Source organism: Lycorma delicatula, chromosome 8 (genome assembly GCF_047948215.1).
Source record: "Lycorma delicatula isolate Av1 chromosome 8, ASM4794821v1, whole genome shotgun sequence".
Taxonomy (NCBI): domain Eukaryota; kingdom Metazoa; phylum Arthropoda; class Insecta; order Hemiptera; family Fulgoridae; genus Lycorma; species Lycorma delicatula.
This window is the reverse complement of record NC_134462.1, coordinates 53590156-53616257: the sequence shown is the minus strand read 5'-3', so window position 1 is coordinate 53616257 and position 26102 is coordinate 53590156. Positions and strand designations below refer to the sequence as shown.

At 28.8% G+C, this 26102-nt stretch overlaps 1 protein-coding gene across 5 annotated transcripts in view; it reads left to right on the top strand.

Moving 5' to 3' along the window:
* Window positions 1–26102, top strand: part of trc (Serine/threonine-protein kinase tricornered) — a 594883-nt gene that overhangs the window by 220862 nt on the left and 347919 nt on the right. For 2 of the 5 annotated variants that reach the window (XM_075372907.1, XM_075372909.1), the window contains exons 1-2: window positions 4500–4811; window positions 17486–17831. The exons of 2 other annotated variants lie outside the window; for them this stretch is intronic. In XM_075372907.1, the coding sequence (XP_075229022.1) occupies window positions 17648–17831 (184 nt within the window). In that variant the 5' untranslated portion in view covers window positions 4500–4811; window positions 17486–17647. Of the gene's footprint in view, window positions 1–4499; window positions 4812–17485; window positions 17832–26102 lie in introns of those variants that run through there. One more of the 5 variants, XM_075372908.1, reaches the window with a different exon arrangement.

Genomic DNA, 26102 nt, shown 5'->3' with positions numbered 1-26102 from the left:
AAATTTCGTCCGGATTTCAGTTCACCCGGTGAAATGAGATCACACTGAAATTGTTAAGGCATTATATAAGGGTTAAATTTGATGGTTTCTTATGTTTCTGGATCTGAAAAATTGAATAAAACAGGTCCCAGAACTGTATCTCTCTAGTGTTCATGATACTCAACGTAAAACAGAAACATTCGTTGACAAAAAACATTTTTTTTAGGTTTGAAGGCAATAAATTTGTTAAATGATTATTTTATTTTTTGTTCAGTCATTTGACTGGTTTGATACAGCTCTCCAAGATTCCCTATCTAGTGCTAGTTGTACACCTACACCCTACATCCCTAACAATTTGTTTTACATATTCCAAACGTTGCCTACCTGCATAATTTTTTCCTTCTACCTGACTCTCTAATATTAAAGCGACTATTCCAGGATGCCTTAATATGTGTCCTACAAGTCTGTCTGTTCTTTTAACTATATTTTTCCAAATGTTTCTTTCTTCATCGATTTGCAGCAATACCTCTTTATTTGTCACTTTATCCACCCATCTGATTTTTTACATTCTCCAATAGCACCACATTTCAAAAGATTCTAATCTTTTCTTCTCAGGTACTCCGATCGTCCAAGTTTCACTTCCATATAAAGCGACGCTCCAAACATATACTTTCAAAAATCTTTTCCTGATATTTAAATTAGTTTTTGATGTAAACAAATTATATTTTTGACTGAAAACTCGTTTCGCCTGTGCTATTCGGCATTTTATATCGTTCCTACTTCATCCATCTTTTCTCTTCCTATTTTCACATTCAGTGGTCCAGCTTCATTATTTCTACTACTTTTCATTACTTTCATTTTGTTCTTGTTTATGTTCATGCGGTAGTTCTTACGTAGGACTTCATCCATGCCGTTCATTGTTTCTTCTAAATCCTTTTTACTCTCAGCTAGAATTACTGTATTATCAGCAAATCGTAGCATCTTTATCTTTTCACCTTGTACTGTTACTCCGAATCTAAATTGTTCTTTAACATCATTAACTCCTAGTTCTATGTAAAAATTAAAAATTAACGGGGATAGGGAACATCCTTGTCGGACTCCCTTTCTTATTACGGATTTCTTATGTTCTTCAATTATTACTGTTGCTATTTGGTTCCTCTAAATGTTAGCAATCGTTCTTCTTCTACCTCTGTATTTGGATCCTAATTTTTTTTAAATGCTGAACATTTTATTCCAGTCTACTTTATCGAATGCCTTTTCAAGGTCTATAAATCCCAAATATGTTGGTTTATTTTTCTTTAATCTTCCTTCTACTATTAATCTGAGGCCAATAATTGCTTCCCTTGTCCCTATACTTTTTCTGAAACCAAATTAGTCATCTCCTAACACTTCTTCCACTCTCCTCTCAGTTCTGTACAGAATTCTACTTAAGAGTTTTGATGCATGGCTAGTTAAGCTAATTGTTCTGTATTCCTCACATTTATCTGCTCCTGCTTTCATGACTTCATAAACTTCCCCTTTTTCATAAATATTACACACCAGTTTGTATAATCTATCAATCGCTTCCTCACCTACACTGCGCAGTAATTCTACAGGTATTCCGTCTATTCCAGGAGCCTTTCTGCCATTCAAATCTTTTAATGCTCTATTAAATTCAGATCTCAATATTGTTTCTCCCCTTTCATCCTCTTCGATTTCCTCTTCTTCTTGTATAACACCATTTTCTAATTCATTTCATCCGTATAGCTCTTCAATATATTCCACCCACCTATCGACTTTGCCTTTCGTATTATAAATTGGTGTACCATCTTTGTTTAACACATTATTAGATTTTAATTTATGTACCCCAAAATTTTCCTTTACTTTCCTGTATGCTCCGTCTATTTTATCAATGTTCATTTCTCTTTCCACTTCTGAACACTTTTTTTAATCCACTCTTTTTCTCCAGTTTGCACTTCCTGTTTATAGTATTTCTTAATTTTTTATAGTTCCTTTTACTTTCTTCATCACTAGCATTCTTATTTTTTTTTACGTTCATCCATCTGCTGCAATATATAGTCTGAAATCCAAGGTTTTCTACCATTTCTTTTTGTTCCGCCTAAGTTCGCTTCTGCTGATTTAAGAATTCTCTTTTTAACATTCTCCAATTTTACTTTATCATTTTACTCAGACCTCTTGTGATGTCCTCCTCAAAAATCTCCTTTACCTCCTCTTCATCAAGTTTCTCTAAATTCCACCGATTCATCTGACACCTTTTCTTCAGGTTTTTAAACCCCAATCTATATTTCATTATCAATAAATTATGGTCGCTATCAGTATGTTGTGGGGAGGGGAGCCGATGAAAAATTAAAAATATAGATTTTTGATTTTTCATAAAAAAAACATTTTTGGGTTTGTTTTCATATATCATTATTTTTCAACTATACAAGAACAAGTAATCAATGCCAGGATAGTATTAAAACTTTGTTGTCGCTTTTTCTACCACGATTTCTGTCTTATTTTAACAGATATCTTCTGCATGAAAGTTCTCTTTGTTTGTACTTTCATTTCTCCAGTTGTTTTACAATTAAGTGTTAATTTGTATAAGGTATAAGGTATTTTTTTAGGCGAATAAATTACGCTACACAATTTTGGGGATAGGTAAAATTATTTTTTTACCAAGCCTTAACTCTTCAGTTATCTCAAGAAAAAGAAATTGTTTGCAGGATGTATTTTATGGAAAATTTTTAATCAGTGGTGAGGTGCCTCCGTTTTTGGGTAAAAAAATCTCTGATCTTTTGTGCGGAATTGTGCACAGGATGTATCCCCCCCCCCATCGCTTGGAAAGAACCTGGAACACTTTCCTCATTTATGTAATGAGTTTCTTAGCATTCCATCGTTTTTTATTTGTCCCTTGATTTTTCGAGGGTTTTAGTTACGCGTTTACTGGATTCGTGCTTAGTATTCGGGGCAGATTTATATTACAGTTTTGATATTTTTGTGGTTTGGTGGAAGTGTCTCTGTCTTTTGACTATTTGGACTCTATCCTATTCGTGACTGTACAGAGAAACTAACCGGGGCTCTGATCCTGTTGGATAAGGTCTGGCCTCCAATTCTTTCCTGAAACGTATATTTATTATTCTGGTCTACTTTTGATATTTAATTTATCTTTTTAAATTGTCTTTACTACAAAATTCTTTGTTGAAGTAGACTTATCTGTACATACATCGCTATATTTTGTAGTAAGTAATTTTTAATTTATAAGTATTTTTGTAATTTGTTTTCCTCTCCCATTCAACGGTTTTCGTCCGTTGAGGTGAACTTTCTAGTCACAATTTGCTAAACCTTGTCTTTTTGTTTAAAGCCCATTTCTTATGTGTGTGACGAATATTTGTGATTTATATTACAAATTTTTTTTTTTGTTTTTAACTCAATTTTAATTATTGTTAATAATGTTTTATAGTGTAGTATTTTGCCGCTGATTTTTCAGAGAAAATTACAATATTCCTTTCGGTCGCATGTTGTGATCCGGAACTGAAAATGAATTTACGTTTAAAAGGAAATTACGTTTAAATTCCCTTTTATAGGCCTCGAAAATCTCTACTTGATCAATTTTATTGAAATTTATATATGCTGTAGTAGTGATACTGATAAGCTCAATTTAAGGTCGAGAAGATTTTTGAGCGGATAAGTTAGAAGCATGGTTCCTTATAATGCTGCAAGTTGGAACGTTGAAGTTTGCTTTATCTGTCGTAATCTATTGTTAGCAATATTGTTGGGCGTATTCAGGTAGCGTTACCTACTTTGAGGGTCATGATGACTGGGTATGTGTTGGGTATGACTGGGGCAGTCAAGTCTCTTGAGCATAATTGTGCAAGAATTATTTTTATTTACCATTTAAGAATGTAGTTGAGTAAAAAGAAAACATTGTATTCTGTTCTGTTTTTAAGAACATATTTTCTACAGTATTTTTAAGTTATATTTTAAAACAAAGTGTAATAGAAAGTTTTAAATTTAAAATACGCAAGTTTCTAATTACTGTCACTTAAAATCTGACATTTAAAAGTAAAGCTTTGTTTTTTAATACTACTCCTTTCCTCGTGTTTAATCTCTATTCTCCTTGTGTTTCTTTTCTTTACTAGTAGTAATTACTTTGTTTTCAGTGGAATATTTTTTTTTTTTTCTAGTGTTGGCGGAAAATGTTGAACTGATTTTTAGGACAGTAATAAATAATAATAGTAACAATAATAAAAAAGTAGTGGTAATGTTGAACGCGGTGAAATATGCCGGAGTTTCTCTATATACCGTGGTTTTGTATTTTGTGTTTCACTTCTATTCACTGTCCTTTTGTTCGACTGCACGTTCGCTATACGTAATTTTCTTCTTCTCGTTTTATTGTACCTTTCTTTCTTTTTTCTCTCTCGCACCGCACCAAGGCAAGAGAGTGGCGCGAGGTTTACGCATGCGCCGTAATGGTCGTGTCACGGTATTCCAACAGGCTGCCTTCTCTCTCGACTCACTTGATTCAGTCCCACGTTGCCTTTCCGTTCGTACGGTTCATTCGTCGGTACAGTCTGTTATTATTATAGCTTTGTGTGATGTGCTAATTCGTCAAAAAATAAGCTTTATTTAAGTCTATCGTTTTGCACCGACGGATTTAGGGTTACCAGTTTTTCATTACGTTCGTTTTGACTTTATTTTTGTTGTTTTGTTTTAATAATTTTATGTTCTGTGATAAATTTTTTATAATTTTAACTGTGTTCTACATTTTAAACATATATATATAAGAAACTGGCTAGTCACCTGGTTTCTAATAGTAAATAAATTTGGTATATATATATACGAATTTATGGGTAAATTAACACTTTTTTTTTGTTTATTATAAATAATTTCTTATTTCGTTAATATGTCATGTTACGTAACTTTTTGTTTAGTTAAAAAATAATTTAAAAGTAATGAGTAAAATTTATATATTTACTATTTGAAAGAAAGATATTTATTGCTTTGTAAAAATATGTAGAGTTTATATTTTTTTTATATACTTTGCGTATCGATGTATATTAATTATTAAATTAATAGTTTTTTTTCACGATACTTGTGAAGGTTTAAACTTAGATACGATTGAGAAAATACCTAATCTATGCCAGGATTAAAATCCAAACCTAATCTAATCCTATTTTATTTTTATAACTTTGTATTCATTTTTTATTTTGAATTTGCTGTAAACATTTTTTTTATATATAATAACTATGATGCATGAATGTTTTTGGCCGATTTTTAATTGTTTATTTATCTTAAACGCTTCGTCAGTTAAGTCTTGTGTGTTTTTCTGCTGTTTGTTTTTTATTATTGATATTGTTGAACATTTTTACTATTAATTTAGGGATGGTTAAAGTGTTACGCTTTCTGAATTGGTACATTAATATTTTCTAATGTTTGATTTCATTTTTTCACGTTAGCTGGTTTTTAAATTTATGCTAGCAATAGTTACGAATTATCCATCCGTACATTGTTGTTTAGATTTTTTTTTTTATTTTCCTTTAGAAATTTTATTTTAAGCGTTTTAAATCTTTGAAGGTTATCTTTTAATAGGTTTTCTACTGTTATTTAAATATTTTTATCGCCATATATTTTGTAATACGATAATAAAAATGATTAATTTCTATGAATCGTAAAATACGAACTTCTGTGTATTGCAAAGTTTTATTATTTTAATAACACTTATATCTCGATTTTTTTATGACAAAGATAGTATTGTACTTAAAAATTGAGGGTGTGTTCATGCTGGCCTTCACACACAGGCTTGCCTAGCGTACATTCACACTCGCAAGTGCTTATATGTTATTAAGAATAGTTTGTATGTATGTTTTAACAAAAGAATTGTAATCCATGACACGTTCCTCTTTAATTTAAAAAAAAAAAAATTGAGCTCATCCCCTTAAATTGTATAGAATTTCTTGTAATTGTCCCGAAATATATCCGGACAATTATTAAGTATATATGCCTGGATAATTCAATACGTATATTTTTTTTTAATTCACAGTAATGCACATAATAATAACAGTTCATCGTAACTTTTATTTCTGTTTGTTATTTATTATGGTTTTTTCTATTAACAATAGAAAATTTTCGGTTTAATTATATGTTTATAAGATAATTATTGTAATTTTTTTTAAATTAGGGCAAATGTACCTTTTTTCGTTATTGAGCGAGACCTTGCTACTAATTTTTTTTTTTTATTCGAACGTTTCATTTAAATTGTGACTTAAGTTTTTATTTTAAGCAAATAATTTTAAAGAATGTATGTTAAATGAGCTGTTTAAGTAATTTTTTTGAACGTTTTTCATTGTAATATGTATACTTCATAAAAGTATATTTATTTCCAAAGTCTTAATTGTTTTCCAGTAGGATGAATATAATAAAATTAGGAAGATTTAAGACTTAACCTCATCGGGTTTGGATTACAGTCGTTGAATAAAATAATAATTCTCTATTACTCGTCTATATAGGGTATAAATCAGTGTTGCTTGGTACATAACAGTAGTTTGTTCTGTGTGGTCCTTTGCCTATCATCTGATTCTATTTTTTTTAATTTTACCGCTTCTACATGTGTCAAATATGTTAAATCCAATTAACCGGTGGTTTGTATTGATTCCTGAAAATTGTATCATAATGCTTTAATCGTGTCGTCTAATCATGTTTTACATCCTAATTTATTACAAAGTATCCACATTTTACGTAAACCAATATGTATTTTGTTTTACCATAGCTAATTTTAAAATTATGTAAATAGAATATCTACAATTTTTTTATAAAATTGAAGTTTTTGTTTATATTTGTGTATATACATATAAAATTAATGTGAATGTTTGTAACCAGTTCGTAAAATTACAGTATTTATTTATGAGATGATGAAAACCAGGAAATAATAAAAAATACAAATCAAAATACTTTTTTTTTAACAAAATTGAATTTAGCTAAACACTTTTATTATAATAAATTGGTGAAAGAAACATCACAATCTATACCATCATTAAATTATTTTACTTGTCGGATTTTAGAATTATTCATTATCAGTAAAAATGATAATAGTTAAAATTTTTTTATTAATTTTAATATAATAAATCTATAAAAAAAATCGATGTTATAAAATAATTAACTACATACAAATAGAACATTATTATGACTCAACGTTTGGCTTTACCCAATAGCAGACAATAACAAAAAAAATTTAGGAATTAAATATTTTAATATTACCGACAAACTGTCTCGCCGTTTTCAGTAATTATTAATAACAAATTACGGCGACACTGTGTCGCTGTAATGTTTTGTTATTACTGAATGTTATGTCTCTCATGCTTCTAAATATTAAACAACTAATGCATTATAAATTGCCCGTTATATCTTTGCCGACGATTTTGAACTTTTCTCTGTTTTATAACTATGTTGTAAAATGATTTACCCAAGATTTTTTTTTGTAGCTATTCAGTTTCGTTTTCTTCATAAATGTAAAGAAAGATTAAGAAATTTACCCATATTTTTTTATTTATTGTTTTTTAATCTTATCGATTTTACGGTGTCGTGAAACACGTAACATGGTAGACTTTTCTATTCGTTTTGTTTTTTCCAAGAAATTTATATCTTATCTGGTATTTTTATGAGATTTTTCCAATCGAAATAAAATTCTTACTAGAAGTACAAAATGCAACTTTACGAAATTGTATTGTTAATAAATCTGTAATCAGATAGTATATAGTTTGAGACTATTACAATTAACCAAATAAACTGTTATGGAATACTAACTTGAATCCGATGTGATAAACCTTCTTTTTTTGTATATACAAAATAAAATATGTTTAAAGTACTAATAAAATTAATAAAAAGTAATACACAAACAATAAAGAAATATTAAATAACCGAATTTTGTAAATACAGGTGGATTCTAAACAAGAGCGAAGAATGTGTGTGTGTGTGTGTGTGTATTTATATATATATATATATATATATATATATATATACACACACACACACCGGTGTCTTATAGATAAAGATTACCGGTATGTTCGTTTCGTTTTATTACATTTTTTTGTAAATTATATGTAGATATTTAGGGTTGTTAAATTTAATAGCGAGGTTTACGAAAAAATAGATTTATTAAATATATACAAAAATAAAGACTTAGGTGGTAGACAGAGACAAAATTTACTGTTTGAAGTTAATCAGCACATTATAAGTTGGTCTTTGGGAGCAGAAAGAATATGTAGGAGTGGTGGAATGATCGTTGGAGATTTTGGTTTACCCTTTTTGATCGATCGGTTGCCAGCTTCAGTAATCTGAATGAAGGGAAGGGACAATAATAATTCGGTGTCTTACAATTTGCAGAATAATGTACTTATTTTTGAAATATATACATGTTTGCGATGCGATTTCTGATTAATTGGTGTTCAGATTGTCACACTTAAAAACATAAAAGTTTATCTGCAGATATGAAGGGATTATAACGTAACGTTATCCTGTATGATGCCTACTAAAACCCTTTTTTTTTTTTTTTAAGGAAGAAAACTGAAATTAAAAATTCTTTCATTTATTACGAATATTTTGTGTTTACGTATATATATTTTGATCTTTGGCCTTTTTTCTAAAGGTCAGAGTTCAATAGTAGTACGGTTTTTTACTTCATTTATAAAGAATTTTTTTTCTTTTCTCTGCTGTATCCCCTTTTTTCTTCTCTTTTTGTTACGTTGCATTTTCTTTTCAAAAGTTTAATATTGAGTACTGGCTTTATTATGATATTTTGGTAATAATATTATGGGCATTACTTAATATAAAAAAGTTCTATTCTTGTAGGATTGAGTTGGTTAATAAGATTTTATAACCATTTTCTACAAATTCTTTTTTCTTAGATACATAAAAAAAATTAAAAGCATAGTTTTTATAATCCTTTTCACCAGACATAATTCATATTATTTTAATATGATTATTATTCATATTCATTTAATATTTTATTATTAAATTATCAGTTTATAAATCGATAACAATAATCATCGATGTGTTATATGCTTCGTTTTTATATTTATATTTCTTTCGTTGTATTTTTTATGAAATAAAACAAATAAATCCAGTTTTTTCAAAACAAAATTTGTTTCTTCAAAAATCGATTAAGATAAGTGTGCATTTTTAAAAGATTTATAAAACATACTTTCATTTTTTTCCTTTATTTAAAAATACATAATAGTGAAATCAATTTATTTGTGATCGATAAATATAAGGGGAAAACAAGTTACACATCGTAATTGGTTGAAAAAAATTATTTTAACTTAAATCGTAGTGTACGTATAAGATAAGTTCACAAAAAAATGTATTTGCTTGAGATGCATTTCGATTCTCAAAAAAAGAAAATCGTCAATAATACTATATAGAACAAATGTAATATTATTAATACCTAAACCATATTAAAAAATAATTTTGTTTAAAAGAGTAATTAAAAAAAAAAAAACTTTAAAATTAGTTTTCTATTTATGTTTATTATAAAAAAATAATAATCTTTTCCATCGATGATTTTATAAAAAAATCGTTTTTTGTTATTTTAATCAATTTTAATTATTAAATAATCTTTTGGGTTACTGATTGTTTTTTCTTCATGAACACTGCTACAATTTCTTTTTTTTTAATTATTTTCATATACTGATTTTTTTTTTGTTTTTTGTTTTTATATTTCAATTTTATCTTTCTCCTCTAGTGATGATTATTTTTTAAAATCAGAAATGTTTCAGTTTTTTTTTTTTTGTAATATATGTATTTCTTTTTAGAATTTTTTTATTTCAATAACTTTTAAACGTAGAACGTTATCCTTTGTAGAACGGGCTATTTTATGATGTCCTCTGTGAAAAATGATATATTAAAAATTATAACTTAATTAATTTATGTTTGTCTACAATATGATTTTTTTATTGTAAGAAAAGGATCAATTAAATATTTATTTCTCGGATTTTGATTTCCGATTCAGATTAAGTATTTTCCGTTTGATTGTAATGCCATTACGTCTTCCGTGAAAGAATCGTCTATGTTGTGATAATTGTGTTTCACCTTAAAATGGCAGTCGGAATTAAAATCTTGTAATAATTATTACGCAACAAGGTTATCAAATTTTTTCGAACGCACTAATGTAAGAGGTTTACTAAAACGCATAACATATAAATATCAGTTTGTAAATCAAGTCTTAGTAGACTTTTCATTGTGGAAGTCGAGAGTTCCAGCGTTCAAGTCCTAGTAAAGGCAGTTATTTTTACACGGATTTGAATACTAGATCGTGGATACCAGTTTTCTATGGTGGTTGGGTTTGAATTAACCATACATCTCAGGAATGGTCGAACTGAGAATGTACAAGACTACAATTCATTATTTACACTCACCCTCTGAAGTATTATCTGAACGGTAGTTACCGGAGGCCAAACAGAAAAAAATAAAGGCTTTTCATTGATAAATGGGGTTTCTTTTAATTTCTGGGATAAAATCAGTTGAAGAAACATGAATTTTCTTCTCATTTGCTAATTTAATATAACTACTATACTTATTTTTATTAAAAATTCCGATTGACTTGCCTATTATATATTAAATTGCTGGGTTTTTTCTCACATTCATCATCATATACTGTTAAATATTTGTGTGTAAAACTTTGATTTATTTCGGTTAGAGGATTACTACAGTTTTATTTTATAATCGTGCATATTGTTGACAATGTGTTTTTTAAGTTCTGATTAAAAAAGGTTTAAACTATTTTAAAAAGCTTTTATAGTAATGCATAAAAAGTCAGCTTATATTTTTTCCGTTTTCTTTGTAAATTAATTATAACTCGTTTTATAATAACGGAAACGATCGGTAGGTGGGTTTTTCTATTCGAAATTAAAGAAAAAACTATATAAATGAACACTAAACAGTTTTTTCAATCGCGTTATAAAATGAACTTATATGTAGTGTTCTAATTAAAGAAACTGTTGCCTCATCGATTAAATTATGTTCGTCTATACTTGATTAATAATTATTCTGATAATTAATAATTTATTACTAATTTATATCCGTCTGAGTTACCACTATGATTCAAAAGTAATAAGATAAATCATTATTTGATTTGATCATTAATAAACAGTGCGTTTGTTAACTGCAGTGTTCGTGCAGTTTATTTATTTGCATAGACAAGTTGATTATTAATCGATTGACACATCTTGAAAAGATGATTAAATGTAGTCTGCAGTTAGATAAATTGGATGATAAAGGATTTAATTTAAAAAATTAAATATTTACTTTTTTCTGTATTTTTGTTCCTTTTTTTTGTTTTTTTTTTTAATTTTATAATTCTAAATATATCATTGTTATTATTTCTTTTGATTTTTTCCATTCAAATTATGTCGACAATTTGTCTTGGAGAGAAGTACGTATAGCAGGTCCCCCTGATAAAAAAGATCTTTCTTTTTCAAACCAGATACTATTGTTTTTATATAATACTTTTCAAAAATAAACATTTTAATGTTTTTAATGAGTTTGGAAAAAATACATACCTACTTATTTTTTTTCCTAAATAAATATTAAGGTTTATTAAATTGATTTGTATTTTCTAAAATCGTTATCTTTTGAGTGTTTATACAAGTATATACAAAAAAGTATGCACATTTTTGTTTCGTTATTTACATAAACGTTAACGGATTTTATGTTTTATTTACATTTTCAGTTTTTAAAAAGTTCGGCTATATTATTTAATATTAGAACGTAATATTTGAATTTACTTGGAATCAATTTTATAATCAAAGTTATCAGATCCCTTAATTCAAGTTAACGAAGAAAAGTAACCGTTATAAATCGAGTAAAGAACGAAATGTTTTTCAGTTCGGTATTTGTAATATCCATTGATTTGAAATATAATGTTTATTGTATTTATTTTTAATTTGTATGAATAATTCACCTAATAAACTCGAAGCTTGTGGATTCGGAATAAGAAAATTTTTGTGCGTGGAAAAATTCCAGGCCTGCCGGGAAACTAATCTGGGGCTTTCCGGATGAACTGTTGAGACGCTACCGCTCTGCCACAAAGGTTATCAAACTGATCATTGATTTAGTAAAATCTTAATAATGATTGTCAATATATTTGTAATTTATGTGTAGGTGTAAAATTATGTTTTAAAAAGATAACCCAAGTTGTTACTATGGAAACGCACGACTTCAGTTTAGCTTATGATCTAAGATCTCTTAGTATCGAATATTACACCAACCAGTTAAAGATTGAAAATCACGTTTTATTTCTTTGTAACTCGCACCTTGTTTGCACGTCTTTATTTTTCATAGAATAAAATGAATGTAAGAAGAAATTTACTTCAGTTCAAAAACGTATTTGTGAATTGGTCCTTCGAATTTTTGGATTGTTCTTATATACACATATTTTAAACTTGTTTTATGAACAAAAATATTTTCTGATTCATAACATATCGAAATGAGTTATTCGAATCCAGGCAGTGTTCGAATAATCAATTTTACTATATACAGGTTATTTTATTTGAATGCAAAATATAAAATGTAGCCTCCTATTTTAAATGAATGTATTTAAAAATTAAATTTCGTAGAGTATAATGTATTAAAAAAAAAACAATTTAATAAATTGTTTTATTTGAAATTATAGTATATGAACGTTTCTATTTTTTTGCTAGAATGAAAATGTATGCCAGCTGTTGTGTTATAGCCTACTGAAAGCTTCCTAATTAGTTACCGGTATATGGGTTAATGTGAAACTATTGCAGCTTTAAAATTAAAGAGAATTTTAAATGGGTTGAAGATAATAGTCCTTTTAAATGTGTTTTTTTTTATTAACCCTTTAAATGTTAAAGAAAAATACATTTATTTTAAATATTCTTTTTTATTAGCCTTTTAAATGTTAAAAAAAATTACTTTTCTCTTAAATATTATTTATTAGCCCTTTAAATGTTAAAAAAAATTGCTTTTCTTTTAAGTATGGTTAGTTCTGGTACTGTATTTTTTTAAATAGTTAATAATTTTTGAAATTAGAAGAATTCTTTGTTAAATTTGTTGGATACTTCATTTTTATGAGTTGTTTTTAGAAGCGTAGATAAAATGCCTTTATTTACATGTCAAATAATGTAGCCTACTGTATGTAAAATTTATTGTTTGTTGTATATTTTTAGAAATTTCGATGAATATTTCATTAATTTTTATTCATCTAATCAATTAGTAAATTAGATTTAAAATGACTAAATTCAGTCATCAGAATTAGTTTTATTTGAATTTTATTTTTGCGTTATATTATTTCAGTTAAACTAATTACAACTCGGTTATCATTCAGATATAATTAGCTCCTTAAAATGATTTTATTTTATATTAACTAAAGCACAAATTTTTTAAAGTTCTAATAACATGAAATCCTCACCCGTCTGATTCTTAATCACTTTTTCACTCCTCTTCTCGTAAAACTAACATCATACCATATATCACTTGCTTATTCATAAGATATATGAAAGTATTTATTACTGCAACTGCCGTTTGTTTTGAAGTTATGTACGGAGTGTAGTTCCAAATAGAAAAGTTTCTGAATTGATTGACTCTTCTTGAAACGTTTTTAATTAATATAGGTGTATTAACTACATGATTTTTTTTTTTTCATTTTTCATGGTGTACGGCAACCTGAATCTATATGTTTTAGGGTTATATCTATCTATATTAGTTATATCATGAAACCATTGTATTTCTTTTTAAACCGTTAAATTTTTTTCGGGTTTTATAAATGTTCCCCGTAATATTAATATAAATTAATATTCAATTAATTTTTTTTTTTTTTTTAGTTAAAGCAGCAGTTATAAGTATTCATACAGTTTCTAAACCTGTGATTTAAATTCATAATTAAACATAATGTTACAAACATAATGTATTAAATATATGTTACAGCTGAAACAATTTAAATAAAAAATATCGAAATTTAGAAAGATATTAATTTTCTCTAGTATCTGGGTGATTTCGAAGTTGATGAATTAGATCACTATCCGTAATTTTAGGTAGATTTTATAAGAATCCCACCTATGTAATGGGTACCGTGATTCGACTTCCGGAAAATTTCGACATATCTTCGCGTTTCACAACCCCCAGATCCAAAATTCACTGCTGAAAAGTTTATATATACTAGATATACTTCACTTTCTTGTGGACACGATAACTGCCATAATTTTGTGCCAATCACTTTCAAATTGTTCCCTAAAAATAACATCACTCAAAATCTCGGTGAGTTCGTTAACGGCCAAAATCGGACTATGGGGTGAAAATAAAGGGGGCTTTTTGGAAAAAAAACCAAAATATCGCTATAACTTTTTTATTAAGTAAAATATCAAATTCATTTAAAGTTACTATTATTCTTTGGATAAGGGCCTAAAACTTATATAAGTAAAGATTTTTTATATCACCAACCATTGGCCCAGGGAATGGAAAAAATGGGGTTTCGAAGACAAAAAAAATATTTCCCTTAATAGGCACAGTATCTGTTTAAAGTGGTAGTTAGTTCTCTAACTTTACTTAAAACTTTTGTTAGAAACAATTTTTGATATGACCAACCCTTACGGCAAGGGGTGACCAAAATGTTGCTGGGATTGTAAGAGGGGGGCTTGTCGTATGCTAAACATATGAAACTTTTTTTCTTATGCAAACCATGAGTAAATTTGGAAGTTTTTCCTAACTTTAAGGTGGAAATTTTTTTATCCCCTACTTAGTACCGGTGAAATCTACCTCTGCCTTCCGGAGTGCCGAAAGGGATTTTTTTTCCAGTCTTTAGGCCAGTCGTCCATTGGAAAAGACTACGTACGGCTACAAGGTCATGCGAGTACGTACGGAATAGTACTCTTGATACCAATGCCAAGATTGCTACGGAACCGCGTCCATTGCAAGCAACTTTTAGCCGCCGTCTATGTCACTAATAAACCACCATTCGTTTGACCTGTTTTTAATCGTCCAACCGTCGTCATAAACAGATTTTTCTATTTAAGCCATGTTGCTTTATAATTATTTTTACGTATTTGACATGGATATTGATAGCGAAAAATTGATCAGTTTGTGAAAAATCACCTCTAAGGAGCACGACAGTCAAACGTCACATTTCTCGGATATGCAATGCATATTACGGGAGGTCAAATTATTGGGGGGTCACAATAACATTTTCAACGCCTAATAAAAATCTACAACAATCTAAAAAAAAAATCATGCGCAATTCTGCGGATGAAGACCGACGTTTGTTATTTGCAGCATCTTAACAGCATGCTTTTAACTTACTCACTCCAATTTTTTCGACTTAAATTGAGCGTAATCAAGAACGACTCAACCAGTCATCGAATTTTCACGTGCATAACTTTAGTTGCACCTACTACAGCATATCTAAATTTCAGTGAAATCGATCTGCTAGTTTTGGAGAATATTGAACCCCATCATTTTATTATAGGCCTATAAATATATAAGAAAACCCCAATTTAAGTGAATTGTATTTTCATATTTCAAAACTTACAAACGCTTACTAACAGTCGCGCGAAATAGCCTATGAAGAAACGACCCCAGTCTTTCTTCATAGTCGTACGAATCGAAGTCGCCTGTAGTCGAGTGATCTTCTAATCGCTCGTAGTCTCTTCCATTGGATGTGAACAGCGTTAGGCTCATTTTTTATTTCAAATGGTTTACAAGATTTTTTTTGTTCTCATGTAAAGAAAATTTCGTTTAAGTAAAGAGTTACTGTTTAGGTGATTCCAGGTTTTTATTTGTTTCTAGCAAACGTTTTCCGATACCTATTATGTATTCTATTGATTTTCTTTTCTTTTCTATTTTATTTACGTTATGCTACCTTTATGGGCGGATTATATAAGGTTATAATGAATGATTTAGATGTAATTTTATTGAACTTGATATTTTTAGGTCGTAAAATTTACTTGTGAAGTAGTTGTTAATTACTTCTCTACCTCAGATATTTTAATGTTGATGATGTAATACCACCTTTTACCAGAACATTTCCTTATTAAAATGAAATTTCGTTTCTCTTATCATAAAATAAATTTCCGGTGATTTTTAACGATATGTGTACATACGCACGTAAAGTTATGATGAATTGTTAAAAGTTTATAATAAATTTCAATTTAATCACATATTCTTGTTTGAATTAAACTAAACTTATTATTCATAACTTTTGTTATCGTTAATGGGTATAAAGTAAATTTACTTTTTTTATTTTATCTTTAATTTTTTTTAATATAAATAATTCATAGATTTTATTATTTAAAAAAATGGTTTTTGCACATACCTGCTCGAAAATTGTTAATAAATATGCGTGAGTGGATAAAGAAGTTATTTAAAATGGGGCATTCAAAAAACAAAAAATTTTGTCACGTACAAAAAAGAATGAAAATGAAATAAATTCGAATATATATGTGACGATAATTTGTAACTTAAAACTAAAAGCTCTTTCTTATTCGACGTCCTGAGTGTGTGTGTATTGTTTTTAATAGATTTCTACATTTTTTTGATGGCATTATTTATATCGTAGATTTTGTTAACCTACACGAATCCAGTTTACCTCCTGCTGTTTGTTTCCTCATTCTTTTTTGTGATAACTGTGAAATTGATTTTTTGGGTCTGCTTTAATTTTTAGATTTTTATTTTTAATTCACATTCCTTAAGTTACATCCAAAAAAAAGTTTACGATCAGTTTCATATAAAATCTGATTGCATAAGACATTAATATTAAGTAATTGAATTTCGTTTCGATTAATTAATTTGTTTATATGAGTTTTCTTATTTTATTAATATTCCTGGTATTCCCTTTAGGTTATACCTTGTTTTATTTTAATTAATTAATACACCATCCTGTCTTGGCTGAAATTTGGAGTGACATATAACGAACAGTTAATGTTACACAAACATTGGGTGCAGCTCCCTACGGGGTCCAGTTCAACAAAGCTGCACCAGTTACTTATGAATACGTCCCGAATATCACATAAATTTAGCATTCGTAAATTTCTTTAATTTCATTAATTTATTGTAACACAATATCAATTGATAGCGTAAAAATATCAATTATTTTGTAATTTACCTTCTTATATTTTCCTATATACTCTTTTGTTTTGGGTTTAACTCCTGGCTTGTTTGACGTATTTTCATCAGTTAATACGTAATTATTACTATTATTGTCTCGTTAAGTAGCGGTTATTTATATAGTATATGCATATAATATTATGACAGTGAAATTATGTATTTTATACCTTCAGTTTATTAAGGTATCCTGAGCAGTAGTTTCGGATAGCAATACGCTACCGCATATTGCTATCCGTAACTGCTTACCCGAAATTATTTCTCCTAGAAAAAATTAAGGTTATACGATTAGGTGGAGGGGGGAGGTAAACATATTGTTATGTTTCATAAGAAAAAAACTTTTTCTCAGGATGACATGATAAGGTGGTAACCCTGAATTCATTAGTGACACTGTGTTTTTCTTTCTTTAATTTAGGTATATTCAACTTATTATGTGACTAATTGATTATATATATTACGTATATAATAATAATAATAATAATTTGTGAAAAAACATTCCAAAAAGTTTTTATTGGATTGTGGAAAGTTCGGGAGTTCTGGAAAGCTGTATTATTGTAGTGTGTGATGGGCTGAATAGATGTCGCCTTGCAGTCGTGAAAGGGTGACTGTCCCACCAAGGACTGTTTACCTGATACCAGAAAAAAGCCCTTCAGGATGTCGTACACCTCAGTCACCAACAAGTACAAACAACACGTTGTCTGCTGCTCGCAGGTTTCTCCGTTGGTTCGTTAGACTTGGCCAGAGAACCATGGGAAAACCAGGTATTTTATTTTACTTGTATGCTTTTATTTTTAATTTATCTTGATTTATAGAAAATTATATAATATATCGAAGTGTAATTGTTATTTTGTTAATTTCATTCTATCGGATCGCTTTCAAGTGAATTCTGTAAATTTTACGGAATTTACGTTACAAAAGTCATGAATTAATAATAAAATAAATAAGTAAATTTTTGTGTAAAACTATTTTCATGTTAAGCACTCCAGCGTAATGTTGATTTATGACAAAGCTATCTTTTATGTAGATAATTAGGTATAGTTGATGATATGTCATAAATTTTGAAGTGGAAGGGGGGATTTGAATGAGCCTAATGTAATAGCTGGAGAAGAATGTGATGTTGGGCATAAAAAAAATTCTGCTGTTCTTTTTTTTTATCCTTAAAAATGTTTTTACTGTTCTCTTATACAAAGAAATGGTATCTGGAATAGAATTTATTGTATTTTATATATTTATATAAATGGGGTCAACAGAAATAAACTGCTGTGTAAAAAGGATTGTCACAAGACAAATAACCTATGCTAGCCTCGTGAATTACCGTTCAGGTATTACTTCAGAGGATGATATGCATGAGTGTAAACGAAGTGTACTCTTGTCTGTCTCAGTTCGGCCATTTTTAAGATGTGTGTGGTTAATGAAAACCCAACCACCAAAGAACACCGGTATCCACGATCTAGTATTCAAATCCGTATAAAATAACTGCCTGTACTAGGACTTTAACGCTGGAACTCTAGACTTTCAATCTGCTGATTTGGAAGTCGAGAGTTCCAGCGTTCAAGTCCTAGTAAAGTCAGTTATTTTTACACTGATTTTAATACTAGATCGTGGATACCGGTGTTCTTTGGTGGTTGGGTTTCAATTAACCACACACATCTCGGAATGGTCGAACTGAGACTGTTGTACAAGACTACACGTCATTTACACTCATACATATCATTGTCAAGAAGAAAAGGCATACTAGGGAATTTGAGGGGCGAAGCGATTTCCTGTTCTGTCCTTCAGCGAGCCGAGTGTACTTGAGTATTTTAACGACCCAAACCTTCTTCCAAAATTCAAATTATATTAAGTGTTAACGAGAGATCACAAGGACTGACTGCATAATATAAGCTCTTTTTAATTGTGATGACCTGTATCACATATTTAACGTGCTGGAAAAATGTCCAGTAACTTAAAATGATCATTATTACGAGTTATAATTTAAACTGTAAACATTATAGAAACTACAATCCTGTACTGATCAATCCTGAAGTTTTATTCAGGTGTTCAAAGCGGTGCCACTATTATGTCTTAAATTTACCAGAATATTATCAGCATAGCATTTCGTCGGCATCACACAAATATTTTATGGCATTAACGATCAATCTAACGTGTTCACACTACTATTTAATGACAACGTTAAAATGAATACATTACATACTATTTAATCAAATAAGATAAACAAATATTATCTTTACCAATGATTATTACATACAAGAAGTTGTGGACTGATAGAAATAAGTATTTTACTGCATTACAGTCAGAAAAAATTCCTGGTTAACGTTCTTTGCAGCCATAGGGAAGAGACTGTAGAAGACAATGTAAAGCTGCAAGTAAATATTTTTATTGTACCTACTACTCTGTAGAATAAGTGTCGTTTACGTATTGGCAATTATCTATTAAAGCAGTTATGTTTAGTCGTAGACTGTTCTACAGTTCACAAAATGTGTCAAAATGATTTTTTTCTGTCAATTATTTTAATACGGAATAATACTATATTAAAAAATTGTTACACGAAATGTATGGCAGGTGGTGGAAATTCTATTCTCTTTAGCTGGAGAAGCGAGGCGTAGTATTTTAATAAAGTAAAGTTGTCCAACGTGTGTTAAATTTTGATTCTTCCTCGAACTATTGAATTAATGGTTTATTTTTTGCCATGAAATATTTTAAGATCAATTAATTAATTTTAGAAAAGGATAAAATCTAAAGGTTTTTAATAACACATTGCCTTTTCCTGTGAGGCAATTTTTGTAGCATTAAGTGGCGTATTACTGTGTTGTAATAAATAATTTTTACAATTTTCTTTTATAATTAAATAATTTTTTTAATTTCTATACTTTTTAAATGTTGTAGAATGACTTACATATTATATTACTGTGTAATCTAAACTGTTGGCGCAGCGTTCATATATTTCTGTGATGTATTTTTTATTTTTAAAGACACTATGCATCTGAAACCTGTATTTTTACTACTACAGTACATGCTGCTCATACATAACAAAGACCGGTTTTGAGTCGTTTGTTGTCAGGAAGCGACCCGCTTTCCTGGAATCATTCTATCACTTGTGCCGTTTTATTTTATTTATGTTCGTATTTTCCTTTCTTCTTTAGTATTTCGTTCAAATATTTACATTATTGTTTATATTACTGATTAATTTAATAAATGTTACTGTGAGAATTTTTATAGTTTATTTAATATTCCATCGTTATTTACAATTCTTACCCTTTTTTTTCCAACAATGTATTCATTTATTTCTTCCTGAAACGTATATATTTCATGCCAGATTGTAACAAAGTGCAGTGACCTAACAAAAGATTTGTTCGTTTCATTGTATTGTTCCAAGGTTGCATACGGTGTTGTATTTATAATGCACGTACAATACCACAGTGTGATTATATTGTACTACGCACACTACTGCTTTGTATTTTTGTATCCATCATAAGGAAATAAATAAATGAATCTTTTTGTTGTTGTCCCTGCTTTCAAACTCCTTTTTTTCTGCATACAATATAATGAACTATTTTTTTTTTTTTTGTTGAGTATGATACGAGATTGCGTACTCCTATATCTTATAGGAGGGTTTTCTGTAAAGAAAAATTGATTATTACGATTTTTACCATACGTAAAATTGACATACAGATATCAAACTTAACTTCACTTGATTGTATTATTTATTTTTTTAAATTATGGATTACAATTTGGGTTCTGAAACAAGAGTCATGAGTTCTGAAACAACCCGATCTTAAACCATGAATTAGCGGTAATTTAAAAGAAGTGATGTAGTAAAACGTTTAATCAAGAATTTATTTTCAAAATTGTAGTTTGGGATAAAAGAAAACTATTCCTCCAAATTAAAAGTTTGAAAAATGGCCGGTTTGTCAATATAAAAATGGCGATTTGTCGGTATACTTTCCGGTGACCAATACAAGGTTTATGAATGCAATGGTTTTTATTACCAGTAAATCTTTGATCAGAAGGTCATATCACTTAAGGTGGAGGTGTTTGTTGGTCGAGCAAAGCAAGGTTATACTAGTTACACTAGTTATAATAAGTATAAGTAGTCGTTTTAGTATTTTGTCTGCATGTGATTTTGTACTGTAATTACGGCCAAACGGATTTTCCTGTTGTTACACCTTTATTGTAAAAGGTGTACCTCTTTGGTATTAGGTGAAGCTGCGTATTAATAACGATTTTCGTAAAAAAATTGTTTTACTAAATTTTAAGTCTTTATAAAAAACTTCTCTTTTTAACACGGCAGTTAAAGGATTTATCTGATAATATTTTGATGTTCACCCTCAGGAAAGAGAATTAAATTTCCTTCAAAATTGTTTGAATGATATTTCTGTATCTCAATTATTTCTGTAGTGATTAGTTGTTTTTGGAAAAATGAGTAACCGTTGAATTTGGAAACTTTGTTCTTGAATGTATCATTTTGTAGAAAATATAATTGTAAAGACCGAATATGAACTTCAAAACTTAATGACCAGTTGCTTGACTGCTACGTTTTGTAGGGATGAATGAAAGAAATATCCGGCGGAGGGGAAGTTTATGTTTCTCTCCCCTCTATTTGTCGAAGATATTGCACACCCTTCCTTGCCAAGTATGTTTATTGTTTGTACCGGGATATAGTGGCACCTTCTTCACAATCATTGATGATGTCCTGCCTGTATATACGATATCCTGTGTCCTGTACAGTGAATACGGTATTACCAATAAAACTAAGATTATTTTTGGTATCGGCTAAATCTTACCGTAACCAAACACGAATCGAACAAATGTCTTTTGTAGTTTATTGTACTGCCTCGTAATTCAGTTTCTTTGTGGAACGCAATTTTTTATGTTAATTACAAAACGGGCAACGTCTCTACCATAAAATAATACTACCATTGGTGTAAATCCAAACTATATCCATCCAAGGTGTTGCGTTTTGATTAAATTTTGTGGAATTTATGTTTAGTGTAATATTAATGATGATACGCGTACATAATTTTAAAAAATTTGATTTAAATAAAATTGAACCCGTATTAATGTTTTATAATACACAGTAATATCTAAGAGAATTATCGTCTTATATTTAATATATGTACAAAAGTCACAGCCCGTTGTTTTCGAAATTATATTTGTCCTTGATTTTATGAATATATTTTAATTTTAATACAGATGCCGTTGTGCACATTTTTTATATGTGTAACGAAATTAAAATCAACTTTTATCTCAGTTACGTTGTGTCAACGGTTTAAACTCTTAATTACTAGTTTGCTTTTCATTTTTTTTTTACGAGGAAAATGTTTATTATTAAAAAAAAATATTTTATTAGGTGAAAGCGCGGTGTTTAGTTTTAATTATTAGAAATATGTGCATCTACTTACTACATAAATTCAATAATAATTATTTTTTTATTTTCTATTTAATCTTGTTCATTTTTTTCTTATATTATCTTTTTCTTTAGGTTGCATTGGATGTTAAGGTCCGTTGGTGATTAATTGGGGGGTTTGTTAGTTTCCAAAAACAGCTAGAAATCGAATCCGGAATGTTCGATATTAAGAGCAAACATTATCCTACCTTAATCTTTGCCATCGTGGTCGTCATTTAATTAAATATATTCTAATCACGTCATATATTTTATTATTTGAATTAATGATTTAATTAAAGATATTGCATTTATACTAACCACTATATATGTAAATAGCTGCGTATTCTGAAATACGTAAAAACTGTTTGTGCGTAGACGCAGACGCTTTCCCCTCTTCAATCTCCTTTACCAGCAAACCAGAATCCTACCCTAAGCGGACGAGAGAAAAATTAGTAGACATTAGCCAAACAAACAGAAATATTGGTATATCAGAACAACTTCTGTTGTGCAAAACTATATTCAACGCATCGAAAATTCAATTGAAAAAAAAAAAAAACAATGACAGCGCCTACAGACAGACAAGATTTGTCTGTCAAATATTAGTCGTTGATTAATTATGTTTAATCATAAAATTGCCCTCACGGTATATATTACATCTGTTGTAACTTGAAGAGTTACAACTTGTTCCTGACTACTTTACAGCAGATTTTATATATATATTCTATAAATAAAATTACTGACGGGAATGGTGTATTTTGCATTAAAAAGAAAGACTAAACCCCCAGCATTATTGTATAATTGTCGCTACATAATTCAAACCATTTTTCGGTATATGTTTTACATGTACTATAATAAGTAAGATTACATCAAGAAAAAAAAGTGATTCATTACTGGGTGTAAAAATTAATTAATGGAAGAGGACTAGATTGGAAATGTGGAAAGCACCTCGTGCTTTCCACATTTATACTGCTTTCCACATTTAACGACTTTTATATTGCACAGTATTACACAGCACGGTTATAGCACAGTACTTATTCATTACAGTAGTTAGGAATAAGGTTTCGTAGCTACGAAACCGGTTAATTTAGTACATTTTACAAAATAATGTATTTTAATAATAAAATCAAAAAAATCTTTCTAGTGGAACACTTTCAGTATATCATGTTTTCATCTTTATTTTTTCATCCGTACGTATTGAATATATTAAGTTAATTGTTATTCCTTATTTGGTTCAGTTAATCAAATTTCACTCCTTATTCAGAATTTCTCCTGTTCAGACCGAATTACATCATCATTAAATTCATTTATTGCAACAGCTTGCACTTTATTAAATTAATTGGTGAAAACTTTCTCCTTTGCGTTTTTATTATTAATAAAATGATTCACGCTTAATGAATTTATTTTACGATTACGGATTTGACATCTATCTTATTATACTGTAGTTTATGTCTAGGTTTACCGGTGGAGAATTTTTAATTTATTCTTGTGTCTTAATTAATTTAATATTTCCATTGGATTGCTATATTTATTATTTCCGTGGTTAATCTAGTTTTTTCTCAATCATTAGAAACATTTTGAATCGAGTACTAGTTTTAATTATTTATATTGGGAATAAAAAATAAAAAAAATAAATTAATATGAAAGTACTGATATCTTGAGCTATTACATTTTGGTGTTTCCCTAATCCAAATAAATTTGATTTAATATGAAATCATTACATTAAAACAAGTTTATTTCTTACGTAGGTCTACTTTATTTACAGATTGTTTAGCGTTTTCAGATGAAATGTTAAGATTCATAAAAACAAAATTTTTATTGAAAAAAAAAATTATTGAAATTTGAATTAAATTCATTGTTGATTGTATTTTGATGCGCTGTTAATTAAAAATTTATTCAATATTTTAGAATTGTTTATAATTATTTGATCTACTTATTTTTTAATTAAAAAAAAAAAATATATATTAATACTCAAATGTTGCATTGAATTTGAGTAGATGTTATCCATCAACCCCCACTGACTTGATCTAATGGTGAACGCGTCTTTGCAAATCAGCTGATTTGAAAGTCGAGAACACACATATCAGAAGTGGTCGACTTTAGACTGTACAAGACTACATTTCACATACACTCATACATATCCTCATTCATACTCTGATGTAATACCTGACGGTAATTCCCGAAGCCTAAACAGGAAAAAGGAAGGAAGGTCTTATCCATCAAGAGTTCTAAGAATTTGAATTAAAAGTAATTCAATTTTCCCATCGTACAGTAGTGAGCAACTAAAAGCGTAAGCAACTATATATATATATATATATATATATATATATATATATATATATATATATATATATATATATATATATATATTCACTTTATTCAGATTTGTTCTAATCGCGTCATATTTTCTCTACTAATTTTGCTAGTGCTTGTTTTGTGTAAGTAGGGCGAGTCGTTTTCAATATGACAAGAGACTGTACGTAATAATTGTATGTTCCATTGTCTTCATATATTTTACTACGAGTATTTAGCGTATTTGAAACAATTTATTTAACATAAAATATTATCAGAAAAAATAGATTTTTAAATGCATTTTTTTTAAATGAATGTGTACCTCATTTAAAAAAAATCCATTTCATGATTGGATAATTCCAAATGAATCTTTGTATTTGCCGGCCTTCGTGGCGCGAGTGTTACCGTCTCAGCCTTTCATCCGGAGGTTCCGGGTTCGAATTCCGATCAGACGTGGCTTTTCACACGCGCTAGAAATCATTCATCTCCTCCTGTGAAGTAATACCTAACGGTGGTTCCGGAGGTTAAACAGAAAAAAACGAAAAAGAATCTTTGTATTTGATAAATAGTAATTTAATTTCAAAGTTTAATGTTTTTGTATATAATCTTTGTTTTATCTGTTTTCTATGTTCCCAGTACTTTAAGAAGATAAGAGGATTGTAAACGTTCAGAAATTCAAAAACTGTTTTTAATCAGATAATCATAAAAAAAGTGAATTAACTATGGAACAGGGCAGAAGTGAATTATTTAGTAAATTTATTTTTGAAGTCACCAGATTTTGTTCATTCAATAAGAATTGAATCCCTATTTCTAAAGAAATTATGAAGTGTAAGCTGTTTTTATGCATATCTTTCTAATAAAAAAATTATTAAAAATAAAAAATGATAAAAACATTTTTCGGCTTGTTTTTATTAAGTCAGCTGTGAATGTTTTCTTCATGTTAAAAATTAATCATTACATCAATGTAAAATAAGTATAGAAAACAGATTTATGAAATCTTGATAAATCGTCTTGAACGACTTGTTATAATCGGGTCGATTTTTTTACTTTCTTTTATTTAACTTTGTTCAGCAGGAGTGATAATTTTGAAAATTCGTAATGTTGATTGATGATTAGCTTCATATTTTTAACGTGAATCTGTCTACGTATCATGAATGTACCGATGTACAGACATATTCAGAATTATTATTAACATTTACATCAGATCATATTTTTTAATATTTTGAAAGTTTTATCGGGCAGCCATTTTACCGAAATTGAAACCAAAACTGTTAAGTTTATTTGAGGCAATTTATTTTGTATAATATTTTCTCTGAAACATTGCATTTTTAAAAATAAATCAGTTATTTTAGGATAA